The sequence below is a fragment of the Clarias gariepinus genome, chromosome 7 (assembly GCF_024256425.1).
Source record: "Clarias gariepinus isolate MV-2021 ecotype Netherlands chromosome 7, CGAR_prim_01v2, whole genome shotgun sequence".
NCBI lineage: Eukaryota > Metazoa > Chordata > Actinopteri > Siluriformes > Clariidae > Clarias > Clarias gariepinus.
Window position 1 is genome coordinate 2,598,805 of NC_071106.1, and position 15,244 is coordinate 2,614,048.

A 15,244-nucleotide genomic window follows, 5' to 3' on the forward strand; every position below is an offset into this window, starting at 1 on the left:
ATAAATTAACAGATTCAGTCTCTTCTTTAGTTTTCTTTTTTATTAAAAGGTTTATTTCAGTTCATACTGAATAAGAGGTTTAGTGTTAAAAGACCAGAATCACCAGAAACCAGAACATGAGCAAAAACAAACTTTTTCATTGTTCAGAAAGTCAGAAGTAAATTTACTGAAATGAGACAGTCACATACAGGACACAGGACACTTCTGTCTTCTTCTGTCCTGCATTGATGAGTTTCTTTAAAGTTTATCTAGTACTATTTGTTTTTTATGGACTGGAGGTGGGAGAGCTTGTGTAGCCCCTGTTTAGCCTCTAGTCTCTGTTTATTACTGGTGTTACTGGTTTCATTACTCCAATTCTGTTCTGTGATCTTATATAAACCTCCTGAAGACTGAATTCTGGGTTTGTTGAGGGTCTGTTCCACTACTGTCCTGGTTCTGCTGAGTTTAATCACGATCCACACTGCTTCCTAACTTACTGTACACGCTGCTTCCTTTCTCCCATCTGAGGAATGTTTCATTTCACTTCTGAAGGAGTTATCATGTCTGTAAAAATGAAAAAAAAAGAAAAAACATTTTTTCAAATCTGTACCCTGTGTCTCTTTTTCTTTGTAAATATCATTAAAATTACACACATCACATTTAATTAAACTTTATAAACACAAGAAATATGGCATGAAAGTAAAATAAACTTGAAAGATGAGATTATAACTGCAGTGGTATTTCTGTGGAGAACAGAAACAGATCAGATGAAAGTTCGCTTCTATTAAATCAGAACTGTATAGTTATTATCATGAAGTGACAAATTACTGTTGTGTTTTAATTCAGTTCCTAAAGGTATATACTATGTGCTTCTCTCAGTATGATCACCAACATGCTGCTGATTTGAGCATTTATATTCCTCTTTCACTTCACTCTTACAGCTACATTATATTCTACAGAAAGTACACATTCTGCACTACTCTGTCTGTGGGTTAAGTTTACTTACACTAGTCGTCCTCCTGAACGCTGCAGTAATTCCTCGAGTTGTGTGACTGAATTTCCCAGTTTATTCCCCCTCAGATTCAGATATTTCAGATGTGAGGAGTTTAACTTTAGTGCAGCAGTCAGAGCAGCACAGTGTCTCTCTGTTATATTGCAATATCCTAACCTGCAGAGAGAAACATTGTTATATATTATTTACTTCACAGGGATAAATAATGATGTTGGCACACATGTAATATATATCTGTACAGAACCAGTCAAAAGTTTGGACACACTTTATAGTTTAATTTACTTTGTTTAGTGATTTATTTTCTATATTCTAGTGCAATACTGTTTTTTTTTATTCCAAAACTATAAAATTATGAAATTAGGTAATTAACAGCAACAACAGTTGTTATATTAAGACATGAAGGTCAGCTGTTTTGAAACAGTTCTTGCAAGAACAGTATTGTCAAGTGCATTTGCAAAACCCAACTAGCACCATGATGAAACGTTTATGTAACATTTTCAGCAGCGACCTCCTTTCTCCTTTCTTCTGTTCAAACCACTCAGCATTCAGCATCAGCAGTAAACTAATCACCGCCTGATCATCTGTTCATCTGATTATCATTTTTTATGCTTGAATGATTCATAGGTCACTGTGTGGCTTAATAACTCAGAACCTGCTTGGGTACAGGGGCTGAACTGAAAATGAAAGACAAAAAGTCCTTCAGAAAGCCTAGAGAACTATTCCTCAAGACTCCATTAAAATACAAGAAAATCTGGATTATATATATTTAGTTTTGTGTAAAAGATGTGTGTGCGCACAATTAGTCAATTATTAGACGTTGTATTAGAGAAGTTATATTCCCAAGTATCAATTTTATTGATGAAAAATACACTGCTCTCAGTCAATTAAAAATATTAATAAACCTGAATGTTTATTAACAAAGGATGAGAGAGTTTTGGCCTCAAGGGGATATTTTAATTTGCACAATTATTGGGCTACTATTAGTGTAGTAACTAAACTAAATAATTTTTCTATCTTACTTGATTTAAATTGATTTTAAATCCTAAGATTAATTATAACAAATAAACAACTGGAAATAAAAAAAGTCAAGTGAGGAAGGGGGGGGGGGGGTTATTGTGTCGACTTTGAGGCCTTTACTGGCAGCCAAGCAATAGAGTACTTGTATGCATGTGATGGAGCTCTGTGCAATGTCCTACTTAAATGATGTCGACTTCTTCCTGTACCACTGTTTAAAGAAAATGTCTTCTAGAAACTAGCAGTACACTCAAAAAAATGAACATGGCTACCTGTTACATGTACTAAAATGTAATATGTGTTTTGTACATAATAATTTCATGTTTCCAAGATAAACATGAATAAATTATGTTGTATTTACATGAAATTCCACAACTTAACATGTATTAGATTTAATCATGTTGAGATAAACCAAAGAGATCTTCTCACTATGAAAACCGGAAATAGCGCGAGAAGACATCGCGAGAAGAGAACACAGCGTGTTGAGAAGACAAACGTTTGGCGCGCGTGTGGAAAAGGTAAGCAGGAATTAATTCCCATCTTTCTAAATAGAAACCAAATACTGAACATAAATGTTACCTTCTGTTTAGCGATGTTTAGTCACGTTATTTTGGGTTAAGCTATTTCTTGTATTTTTAATCACACTTAAAATACCGAGGGTTATATGCGCGTGCTTAATCTGCGGTTCGGTTCTGGTTTCGGTCTGTTCTCATGAGTTGTGAAGCGAGAGAAACAAAGTATAAATATTGTTCATTTGATAAATTAAGTATCATGGATTTTAATTGAATCTATCTCTGTATTTTTCCACAGGAGTTTGTGAGTGAAAGTGTCCTGTCTGCATCTGACTTCAGGAGTTTCCTGACCAACCGTCTCTAACGGTCATATTTAAAAGTCATAACGGACAGTTATAAAGTACAAAACGTTTTTGTTGGTGTTAAATTGTTTTTTTCTATGATTAATACTTATTTGTGGTGTTTTATGTTTTGTACATCTTTTCAAATTGAGACTTTATTTGTAAGTTGCTGCTGGTGTAAAATAAAAATCTCTGTTTTATCCTGTTTGTCTTATGCTTCCTTCCTTCACAGAATTCTGTTGATCAGGGCTTGAAATTTAAATTTACTTGAGTTGGATCAACTTAATTTACAACTGAAAAATGTGTTGTACCAACGCTATTCATTTATGTTAACAGTATTAAATTATGTTGGACGCAGCTGTAGTAAATAAGTTAAATGAACCTAATAAGATTAATTTGACTGAACCTAAAAACATTAAGTTGGGCCAACAAAATTGCTTAATGCTGAAAGAAAGCCATTAAATCAGGTGGAAATTCTTTCCATAATTTAATTACGTTCATTCAACAAGTTATTTTTTTGAGTGTAGGTTTGGGAGTTGATTTTAACTTTGTCTAAACTAGCTCATCCTTAATAATAGCAGCCTGTACAAGTCCCCTTCCTCCACCTTACTAGTGTCTGACTTAAAGTGGTGCCGTGTGTCCATTAGTGATCCAGCCACAGGCCCGTCCATCTGGTCCATCATAAATCATACTCAATTCATCTGTCTATAAAACATCTGAAAAAAGTTCTAACTTGTCTTGACACCTTGTGCTTCTGGGCATATTTTTAAATGTTTTACTTTTTGGTGTTGATTAAATCCCTTTTTGTCCCATTTTGCCTGAGGTAAAGAAGCTGTCTAATAGTTATACACACCTTGCTAGAGGCTGTTAATAACTTTAGGCCACACCCTCCCTCATTATAAAAATCCATATCACATAAGAATCCTTAAATCTAATAACCAGTCAGGTTTATATAGTTTGGAAGTTATAATATTGTAATAAATATATAGAGAGAATAATAGTAATATTACAAACACATTTCTAAATCTCTGGTTTGTGTTCTTCAATCTTATATACATTCTTCTGTTTTTGACAGACTCACCACAGTGTCTCCAGTTTACACTCGTGTTTCTTCAGTAGATCACAGAGCTTCTCCACTCCTGAGTCTCCTAGTTCACACCAACTCAGATCCAGCTTTCTGATGTGTGATGGATTTGTACAGAGAGCTGAAACCACATCAGTGCAGGATTTTACACTTACACTGTCACACAGTCTGCAGAGAGAAAATACTGTTTAGTCCAACAGAGAAAGGAAAGATATAGAAATGACTAATGTAGTATTATAAACTACTATATTAAATTGTGGTTTGTGCTCTTCATACACACATTCTTCTGTTTTTACCAGACTCATATGACTGGGTGGGAACTAAAAAACATAACCATTAGGGTTATAATACAAAACTCAACTGTACAATTTATTAAATACTAAACGTGATTTTGATGTCTCAATTCAATATTATTTCTATACAAAGAAAAAAAACATTTTAAATGATTAATAATTTTTAATATTTAAAATTATAAACAGACAGTAATTTAAAGTTAATGACTGTTAATGTGATGGATTTTCACTCTTAGAAACATAAAATAAACTATTAATTATAAAGTAAAAAGATGATGAGTAAGCTCATGGTGCCGTGGTGTGACCCACACGTCTTCAACTGATGTCTTAATTTTTATTACGACTCCTGTGATATAATCCATATTTGCCCAAATCATGTTTCTGGAAATTTCTTCTTGTTTAAAAACCCACAGTGTAGTTCCACATGATGCCACTAGAGGGTCAAAACCAAAATGGTGCACCCGGGTGAACAAAAGTGAAGTGTGTCTTCTTCATGACAACGTGCCGCCCATTCAGCTCACGAAATGGTGAAACTTGCGGGGGTGTGAAATTCTGCATCATTTGGTTTAAATAGTTTGAAATGTTTTACTTAGAGGAATCCTGGTAGCCATGTGCAGAGATGTTCAGTTTAAACTAAATCTTAAGAGTAAAGTTTCCTTACTGGTATTTCACTCAGATCTCCCTAATAAAAATGACTCACCTGCATGTGGCTTATTCAAGATAACGTTAATTGACATCAGTGTCAGAATATTTTATGACCTTATACAGTGCGTTTAAAAAGTCCCTCCACTGTGGCCAGAGAGAGAAGTTTATGGGAAAATATTGGTTTAATGAAACTCATTATTATTCTCACTCATGTATTTATTTATTTAATCTCACACAGGGTCGCGATGTCGTATTCTTGTGTCTGGAAAAGCTGCTTGAAATTTCCCACAAACTAAATCTGAGTATTTATCTCCAGCTTTAAAAACGCGCTCCACTACAACAACACGTTCTTCGATGGTGAACATTTTCACACAAAAATACACGGCCGATGTAAAGGAAAGAACTCCTCGGATACGTACAACAGACTGGTGGAGCCAAACAAGAGCGCGTCAACACACTACTACTACTGTACGTGTCCGCTGTGGAGAGACTTTCTGAACACACTGTATTAACAGATCTGTGCCCAGAGTGACACAAAGGCCATTTCAACAAGTAATTTAAGCGAGTGTCTGATCACAAAAGTAATAAAATAACAATAAAGCCATAATAAATCACAGGACTTTTAAATTTAATACTCAGGTACATTTGAAGGTGAGAAATTGTTCACTTTTTCACAAGTAGAAATGTAAATGAAGGACTTTTACTGGAGTAATATTTTACCGAGGGGATCTCTGCTTTTACTCAAGTACAGGATTCATGTACTTCATCCACCACTGGGTATTGATCATTTTCAGATTTTGTAATCTGCTAAAGAAAATAGTTCAGTACAGATGTCGCCATTAAGACTGCGTGTGTTTTCCCGCGAGATGCCGCAATTTGGCGCGCAACTTGCCGCAAGCAACATTCGGGAATTTAAATAAATGTATTGTGCTTCAATGAATATCAGCCAGATGGCGCATGGAAGGACTTTATCTAAAAGCCAGACCAAGTACAATGATGAATTGTTTATAATTAGTTAGTCTAAAAAAATATTGTTTCCAATGCTGAAGCAAACATGAATTTTATTTTGTTTTACAACAGATATTTCATAATGAACGTGTGTATATGTGCTTCATATTATTTTCATAATGATGAAATGGGATGCCCAAATTCGTGCTTTAAAAGTTTCTTATATAGTTTTTGTAATGTCTTAACAGGGACAAAACAATGAAAGACATGGCAATGCCTCGGTTTAAATGGTATTAAAATTATTTTAATTTCCTGATAGTAGGCTATCTAATAGTGTTAACTACGCGAATGACCTGATTCGTGAATATGCCAACATGTCTTATTTAAAACGTAAAAATGTGTCGCCATCATCAGAAGACATGAATGAACAATATATATATATATGCCTAAAATGTATTTCGCCAGCAAAACATAGAATAAATAGAAATAAAATGTTTAATGGTACCAATCAAATCAGACTTCATAATTACTTTGAGTGTAATTCACAAATTTACTGAATATATTATGTTTTTATGTGTATACAGTATGTGTTTGTATGTGAATATATTATATAAGTATGTGTTTGTGCGCGCGTCTCATATGTAACATTCATATAAAATGCAATTCATGATAAGTGTATGTTGTTGAAGTATTTGTGGATATGGTTTATGCGCGAGGGGCAGAGCCGCGCATAAACTGTTCAGAACGGGCCGGGTCGTGATACCGCGACACTCCGTGTGATCATTCGGTCGCACTGGTAAAAGGTGTCAGGGCCAAAGACAAAGCGCGCTGAAGAAGACACAGGCAAAGCCCAAGCCTCTGTCTGTCTAAGACACCGGCGAGAAAGTGAGGGAGAGCGACACGCATCAGTTTAGCGCGCGCTCTCGGGTTAAAGTGCACAAAGCACAAACTCTACTCTCTCTTCCTATAAATCCTTGGTAAGGGCATAAGCCCTGAGAGCATCTTTAGTTTTTTGTTTTAGTTTCCAGAATCCCGTCCGTTCTCGCGTAGACGGCGGAGCTCTGGTTATTTTGTGTTTTCAGTTTTCTTTTGGTTTCCTTTTAAGTTTCTTAATTAATAATCCCACGCTATCTCCAAACGGAAATGTCTTCCCGTGTCTGTCATAAGCTCTCACAGCCAGGGCCGGTTCTAGACAGGCACATACAGTGGTTACTCAATCGGAATGTTGATTCTACCAACGCGGCGCTCGGCGGCAGCATTTAGGTTTGTGCGTTTGCTGGCTTATACTATTGAGTGGCGCTATATAACTACAGACTGACGCCTCATTCTCTGCAAAATTAATGAGCCGTGCTCCCTTAGAGCCGCACATAGTAGCGGATAAAATCAAGTGACACATTGTAGTTAAACGAATTCATAATCACAGTACTAAAATTACAGTACAAATGTAGAATTCAAATTAAATTCAATCTTATTAGGATCAAATTTACACAAAATAAATGTTAACACAGTGAGCCTTTAGATTTTATCACGTGTAATTAGAAAAGACGCATGTAGGGTTTTGTGTCATCTTATATCTTGTGTTCTTTATATTTGTAGTAGATTTATTAACTGAAATAAATGACCATAAAATTATAACATTGTCAGGACGTTCTACTGCGTCAGCTGATGTTGGTCATTTAACCCCGCTTGTGTTTTTGCGTTATTATAAGAATGAAATGCAGTAGGCTGTTATGATCTGTAATGGGTTCGACCCATGTTGCACGGGCGGCACCATAAAGCACGGACACGAGGCAAGGTCTTACGGGAAAAGGGTAATTTATTTAGGTAAAATGGGGAAGGAAAGGGTTGAAGGAGGGAGAATGAAAAAAAAGTGAAAGAGATAAAGGTTGTGCATGTGCAGTTCCACGGGCTGTGCCACACTGGCATGCGGCACACAGCTGACGATAAGTGGCGGTGGGCGGAGTGGCAGAACTGAGCACGCGGAGGCAGCACTCCTGCACGCTCCTCCGTGACGGCGCTTCTCCCGCTGTCGATGGCCGGCGCGAGTCCTCGCTGACGCAAAAAGTTAATGCAAATGTCCTCGCAGCCTTTTCCTCTTCGGCAGCGGGGCTGCGAAGGCAGGCACGGTGCGGGAGTGAAGATGCCGCGGGAGATCTTGCAGCTTTTTCTCGCGCTGTCCTTAGCGCGGGGATCAAAGGGCGGAATTCCAGTGTCCTTGTTTCAAGTCCCTGGGGCGCGTCACATCGCCTCACTCACATGCCACCCACATTCCACCGCCCTATTCTCCACCACATCACGTACTTCCCGGACCTCGGACTAAACTCCGCACCTTGCTTTTATAATGCGGAGCAAGCCCGAGATCATATTAATGTTAATTATCGCCTGCCGGCACGAATAGGCGGCTCCATCTATTTGCCGCCTTTTCAGGGAGCCTACGGAGTGAGCGAGTAGCGATAGTAGATTTGGGCGCACGCCTAATCTGTTATCTGTTTTAGGTGTTTCAGCTGCCACTGTTCTTATGGCTCTGTCAGACTAAATCATTCAGTAATAAGCCTGTAAATTTCCATGTAAAACAGGAACATCTGTATGAATAAATTGATATGATGAGCTATTGATCAGTGATTTATGTAAACGACTCAGTTCAGATGTAAGTAAATAGAAAGAAAGTAAATGGCTCCGTTGTTTGGGGGAGGCACGTGATAATGACGATTTGATCTGCCGTGTGTGTGTGAGAGAGAGGGAGAGCATAACAATAAAAAACAATTCAATAGCTTTTTCGTTATGTGGTTTAGACATGTAAAACCAGTTGTACTATAATCCACTCTATCAGTTTCAGTTTGATTTCATTTTTTTTTTCAAAAAATGAATAAAAAAATTAACTGAATTAATATCAAACTGAATATTGCAACGGGAAGGGTTGTAGTTATTAGTGAGAATAGAGTGCATTATAGTACAGTTAGTTTTACATTTTCTAAATGCTAAATTTCTATAGCCAAAAAGTTATTGAATTTTGTTGATTTATTTGTCATTTTTTGCAACTCATAATAGACTGTACCAAAGTGCATTCATTTTCATACATATCTTTACAATTATTATTATTATTATTATTATTTTAATAATAAAAAAACACCCTAACTCTCATTTAACAAATTATCTGTTTTATTGCCACAAGAAAAAATGTACATTGAAATAATTATTAATTAATTAAACAAATAAATAAACAAATAATCCATACTGTAGCCTAACAGTGTAATATGTCTTGCCCCTGCATAGAGCCGGCCTCGCTCACAACTCCTATTTTACTGACCCCCTCTAAATCCCTGCGTCAGGGCTCTTATAATCAGTAAAACATCTCTTGGTGCGGATCTCCACACCGCACCCCCTAACAATATAATTAGGAGAAAAATTTAAATTAAGGATGTCTTGAAACATAATGCAGTAACTCCTTATTCATTTGAACACGGTAAAGGTGTTAATGTTTCGTACATTCCTTTATTCGTCCTGTTTGTGCTTAGGTTTCACTGTTTTCCACATACATACAACGTTTGGACAACAATGTCCCGGAAGCGATATTTAATAAGGAAAACGCACAATTTTGTTTCAATACAGTTTTATTAAATATACAGTAGGTGGACAAGTGGTATGTTACGTTTACCATCGCGGCGTATGGCGACAGCATTTGGGTTTGTGCGTTTGCTGGCTTTTACCGCTGAGTGGCGCTATATAACTACAGACTGACGCCTCAGGCATCAGGTCGTTCTCTCCAGGATTAATGAGCCGCAGCTCGTCTAGAGCCGCACGTAGTTGCAGATAAAATCAAGTGAAACATTGTAATTAAACAAATTCATAATCACAGTAGTAACATTACAGTACAAATTTATAATTAAAATATCAATATTTTTAGGATCGAATTTAAGCAACGTAAACGTTAACACACTGAGCCTTTAGATTTTATTATGTGTAATTAGAAAAGCTACGCGTGTAGAGTCTTGTTATCGTATATATTGTGTTCTTTAAATTTGTAGTAGATTTATTAACTGAAATTAATGAAACTAAACTACTATAAAATTTAAACACTGTCAGATTAATGTGCAAAAACTATGTAGTAAAACTATATAAGCTACATAGCCTTTATAAGACTCTACTTTTATTTAGTTGCACTCACAATGACGAAAAAACTTTGTTTTTGGTGAACTTGAGCGCGTCAGAAAATGAACTAAAACTCTGTGTATACTCGCCTCACAGACGTGAAAAATATATACTTATAGAAAGAGAAATATCTCCCTTTATATAAACTAATAAAAAACAAATTATTAGATTATGTAATTCGTATGAAAAGTGAATTGTAGGCGCGTTTACTGGTGCGGAGACGACAAGATAACATAATCACATTCAGCACAACCGAAACCAAAGAAATCACTAATTTATCACTGAATTATTAAAATGGTCAGAGTGAGTTTCATTGCTGTTTTTCCCGACGCATTCATAATCATTACTCTACTTCTGCCGGTGCGCTCTGGAAAACTTCATATAAAAAATAATCCTGCATTTATTTTTAGGTGTGCCAGCTGCCACAGTTCTTATACGGCTCTTTATCGGAGTAAATCATTCAGTAAAAAGCCTGTAACTTTCCATGTAATACAGGTACATCTGTATGAATAAATTGTTTAAATGTATGTATCATGAGCTATTGATCAGTGATTTATGTAAACGACTCAGTTTAGATGTAAATAAATGCTGTGCTGTTTGGGGGAGGGACGTGCTAATGACGATTTGGTCTGCTGTGTGTGTGTGTGTGTGTGTGTGTGTGTGTGTGTGTGTGTGTGTGTGTGTGAGAGAGAGAGAGAGAGAGGTATCAAGAGGTCTTACATACTCATGAAAAGTCGTGAATTATTCAGTGAAACAGAAGCTCTGCTGAAAAAAAGTTAGGCACATCAGTCACTTTACCCCAAATAAAAGGTGGTAAAATAAATAAACCGAGATGTGTGTTTCTTAGCCCCACCCCCGTGAACAATTCAGAGAAAAGCGCGCCTGTGAGAGGTTGTGCTCGGACCACTCAGCTCCTGCAAATTCTAAAATTGACAGCGTTACTGTTTTTTAATCGCTGGAATAGAAGAGATAAAAAGTTTCCTCATCATAACATGCCTTGTATTGTTTTTAATCACTCTATACACAACCCGTGATTATTATGCTATTTTTCATTTTTTATAAAATATCAACTTTCAATGTTTTATAAAAATACCAAAGAAAATGATTGTGTATAGAGTGAATACAACCAATACAATTTATGTTATGATAAGGAAAATCTTAATTTCTTCTATTCCAGTAAAACAGTAATAATGTCAATTTTAGAATCTATAATCCAGAAGATTGAATTGGCAGAAATTTAAAAAGAGGCCTGAATCACTGCAGGTCTTCAAAATCCAGGTCTTAAAGTGGGGAGGGGTGCATTTCATTTATCTGAATGTATAGGTGAGAACAGCTGATTGACACCTGGGGAGGGTAAATAATTTGTATTTTAATGTTGCCTGCCATTGTAAAGCACACACAGTGACACTAAAAGAACAACATCACAGGACAAATAGGAATAAGAGCCCCTGATTATACGGCATAAATATTATTAAATATTACAACAAAATTCCTCAGCGCTCGAGAAAACTTTATGTGTGCGGGTGAGCGCTGATTAGACTTTGTAGGGAATTAAAGAAGAGGAGACAAACAACAATAGCCCACGTTTAGAAAAGCAGTTTTATTTAGACTATATAAAATAATCCTGCATCTATTTTTAGGCGTCACAATGACGAAAAAACTTAATGATTTTGTAAAATAATTAAAGCAAACGCTATTCTGTATCGTTTTCAGTGAACTTGAGCGCGTCAGAAAATAAACCGAAACTCTGTGTATAAGTGAATTATTAAAATGGTCAGAGTCAGTCTCCTTGCTGTTTTTCCCCCAACACATTTTTTTACATTATGCCTGCAGCTGAGCGCTGATAAGACTACGTAGGGGGTTAAAGACGAGGATCACAATATGTCACGGCGTGCGCCTGTGATGGGCATGCGCCCAAATCTACTATTTCTCCCCGCTCACTCCGTAGGCTCCCTAGATAGGCGGCAGGTATGTAAAGGGACGGAGCCGCCTATTCGGGCCGGCAGGCAATAATTAACGTTAGGATCTCGAGCTCCGCATTATAAAAGCAAGGCGCGGAGTTGAGTCCGGTAAGTATGTGATGCGGTGGAGCAGGACAGAGTGGCATGCGAGCGGGGCGATGTGACGCGGCCCAGGGACTTTAAACAGGACACTGGAATTCCGCCCTTTAAACTTCGCGCTCCCGCGGCGCCTTCACACCGTGCAGGCGTGCTGCCTCTGCGTGCTCCGTTCTGCCACTCTGCCCACCGCCACCTGTCACGAGCTGTGTGCCTGCATGCCAGCCGGACCTACATGTGCACTTCATCTCTTCCCCATTCTTTCCGTCCTCCCTCTTTTAATCCTTTCCTTCCCTATTTTACCTAAATAAATTATCCCTTTTCCCGTAAGACCTCGCCTCGTGTCCGTGCTTCATGGTGCCACCCGTGCAAATAGGCTCGAACCCGTTACAGATACCAAACCCCGAGCCCAAACCCCATTTAAATTAAATTAACAAATACTGTAAGTAAACAACAATAGCCCAATTTAGAAATTCTTTCCGAGGCTGCGTTGGGCCGGTGTTATGCGCAGAGCGCCGGGAGATTTACTACACTTGTACACAATAAGAGTAATATTTCAAACATTTTGCAGGCTGCCGTTTGGAGAAAACAGAGAATAAAGAATAAACCAGTTGTTGGGTCAAAATAACCCAACCAGGTGTTCATTTGTAAATGACTCACTACATCTCATTTGATCCAACATGAGCAACACAACAATGTGTTTAAAGTACCCGAAATAACCCAGAATTTTGACCCAGCATAAACCACCCAACGATGTGTTTACAGAAACACCACAGCATTCTTAGTGCGTCTTTTTTGTGTTATTGTAATGTTTTATTCTGAAAGTCTATTTTACCAGTTATTTCTATATTTAAAGTTTAATGTATTTTTGAATTAATTTTTTAAAATAACAATAAACAGATACAAACAGAGATAGGCTATATAACAGTTCATTCTTTGTACAAATAAAATTATCAGCTAGTGAACTTGATTTTCTGTCCAAACAACATTTAACTAATGTTTGTTTTTTTGACTCATTATCATACAATAAATATCAATATCTCTGGTTCAGATTTTTCATTTTTGTTGTATAAAGTTCCCAGATGTGAAAATTACAATCGATCAATTTCTTCGATACAACATATTGTTAAAACTTTTTTTATGACTTAATTATATTTAAAACTGCGTAGAGTGAAAAATGTCACTTTGCGCCACCTGGCGGTCATTTCATGAATGACTTTAAAATGCAATTGATTTATTTCGGGAGCTGACGTTTTCCCACAGCGGTGAGCGCGACGGTAATAACCATTCTGGTTGTCCACCTACTGTAGAATATTTTTAAGTTTTGCTGGCGAAATACATTTTAGGCAGAGACGTCTTCTCGGTCTTGGTAAATCATTTTAAACTCCTTAATTCTGTGAAATCCCCCATAAGCGAAACCGGTTTGATAACTTCACACCTATCATAAATGAAAGGTGAGAAGAGGGATTACAGTAACTGGGGGTTCTGGGTGTCACCTCGGAGCGCGCTGTCGCGTTGTATTCAGCGAATAGACTAAAACAAAATCATGTTTGCTTCAGCATTGGAAACAATATTGTATTAGGCTAACTTTATTAAAGATTATACACTTTTGTATTCTTTGTTTTCGTCACAAACGGGCGGCATCTTTAAATTTGAACATAAAATAATAGTGGGCTGGTAAAAACGTTATTTTTCATATAACTTAAACGGCTGAATGAAGTCAAATATACACAATAAATTAATAATTGCGTTTGCTTTACATTTGAGCACTCGTTGAGCTTTTTCATTTTATATACTACCATATCATATATTTGTATTTAAAACTGTTTCATTTATATTTTACAACATTACATGCAGTTTGTAATTTACTTGCGATTGTACTTTTAAAAAGTAACCTACGTATCTACAGTATAAGCATATTTAACTACTTTAGCAGTGAATGAGAAATTTGGTCGGTCTGGCTTTTAGATAAAGTTCTTATTTGATATAATTTTATTATTTAATTAATTATCTTATTATAAACATGATTCTTATTCTCTATATTCTTGTCGAGTACAGTAGTTACTCAATTGGAATGGTTATTACCGTTGCGCTCACCGCCGTGTAAAAACGTCAGCGGCCAAAATAAATCAGTTGCATTTCAAAGTCATTCGTAAAATGGCCGCCAGGTGGCGCAAAGTGACATTTTCGCTCGTTGCAGTAAATACAATAGTGACTGTTATATAACGTATCTCTGTATCTGTTTATTGTTATTTAAGTTCTGGATTATTTCAGGTACTTTAAAAACATTGTTGGGTTACTCCTGTTGGCTCATATGAGATGTAGTTTACAAATATACTGGTTTATTCATTATTCTTTCGTTTCTCCAAATATCAGCCTGCAAAATGTTCGAAATATTACTGTTATTGTGTCACAGGTGTAGTTTTAAGAGTTGTTTAGGCAGGAATGCGTGTGTATACAGCTCAAAACCTCCATCAGTTATTAAAGATAGCGTCTATTTAGAAAAAATGCCCCGCGATTTGGGAGCTTCAGGAAATCTCCCGGCGCTCTGCGCATAGCACCGGCCCAACTCATGTCGGAAAGAATTTATAAACGGTTTCTAAACGTGGGCTATTGTTCTTTACTTATAATATTTGTTAATTTAATTTAAATGAGGTTTGGGCTTAGGGCTTCTATTCGGCATCGTAATCCTCCTCTTTAATTTCCTATGTAGTCTAAATCAGCACTCATGAAGTTTTTCAGAGCGCACCGGCAGAAGTAGACTAATGATTATGAATGCGTCGGGAAAACAGCAAGCAGACTGACTCTGACCATTTAAAAAAAAAATGTTTGCGTTAATTTTCTGACGCGCTCAAGTTTGCCAAAAACAATACAGAACCGCGCACCTTATTTGCTTTCAAACATTTACAAAAGCATTACATTTTTTCGTTATTGTGAGTGCGATTAAATAAAAGTTGAGTCTTATAAAGGCCATGTAGCCTTATATAGTTTTATTATATAGTTTTTGCACATTAATCTGACAACAGTTTTTTCAGCCTGTCACGGCGTGCGCCCAAATCAATATCGCTCCTCGCTCACTAGTTAGGCGGCCTCTCCTTCAGACATGCGAAGCAGCAGGACCATGTAATTACGCACGACTGGTGAGCTATCATTGCTAATGATCCAGGGCTTGCACCCCGCGCTATAAAATACTCGGGGTTTGTTGGGCTA

At 36.9% G+C, this 15,244-nt stretch overlaps 1 protein-coding gene across 1 annotated transcript in view; it reads right to left on the minus strand.

The window, feature by feature from the left end:
- Positions 1-271: 271 nt before the first annotated feature.
- LOC128527603 (NACHT, LRR and PYD domains-containing protein 12-like) overlaps positions 272-15,244 on the minus strand; it is a 35,667-nt gene continuing 20,694 nt past the window's right edge. Inside the window, exons 12-14 of the mRNA XM_053500069.1 lie at positions 3,940-4,110; positions 986-1,147; positions 272-543 (exon numbers count right to left, since the gene is read on the minus strand). Of these exons, the coding sequence (XP_053356044.1) occupies positions 468-543; positions 986-1,147; positions 3,940-4,110 (409 nt within the window). The 3' untranslated portion in view covers positions 272-467. The remainder of the gene's footprint in view (positions 544-985; positions 1,148-3,939; positions 4,111-15,244) is intronic.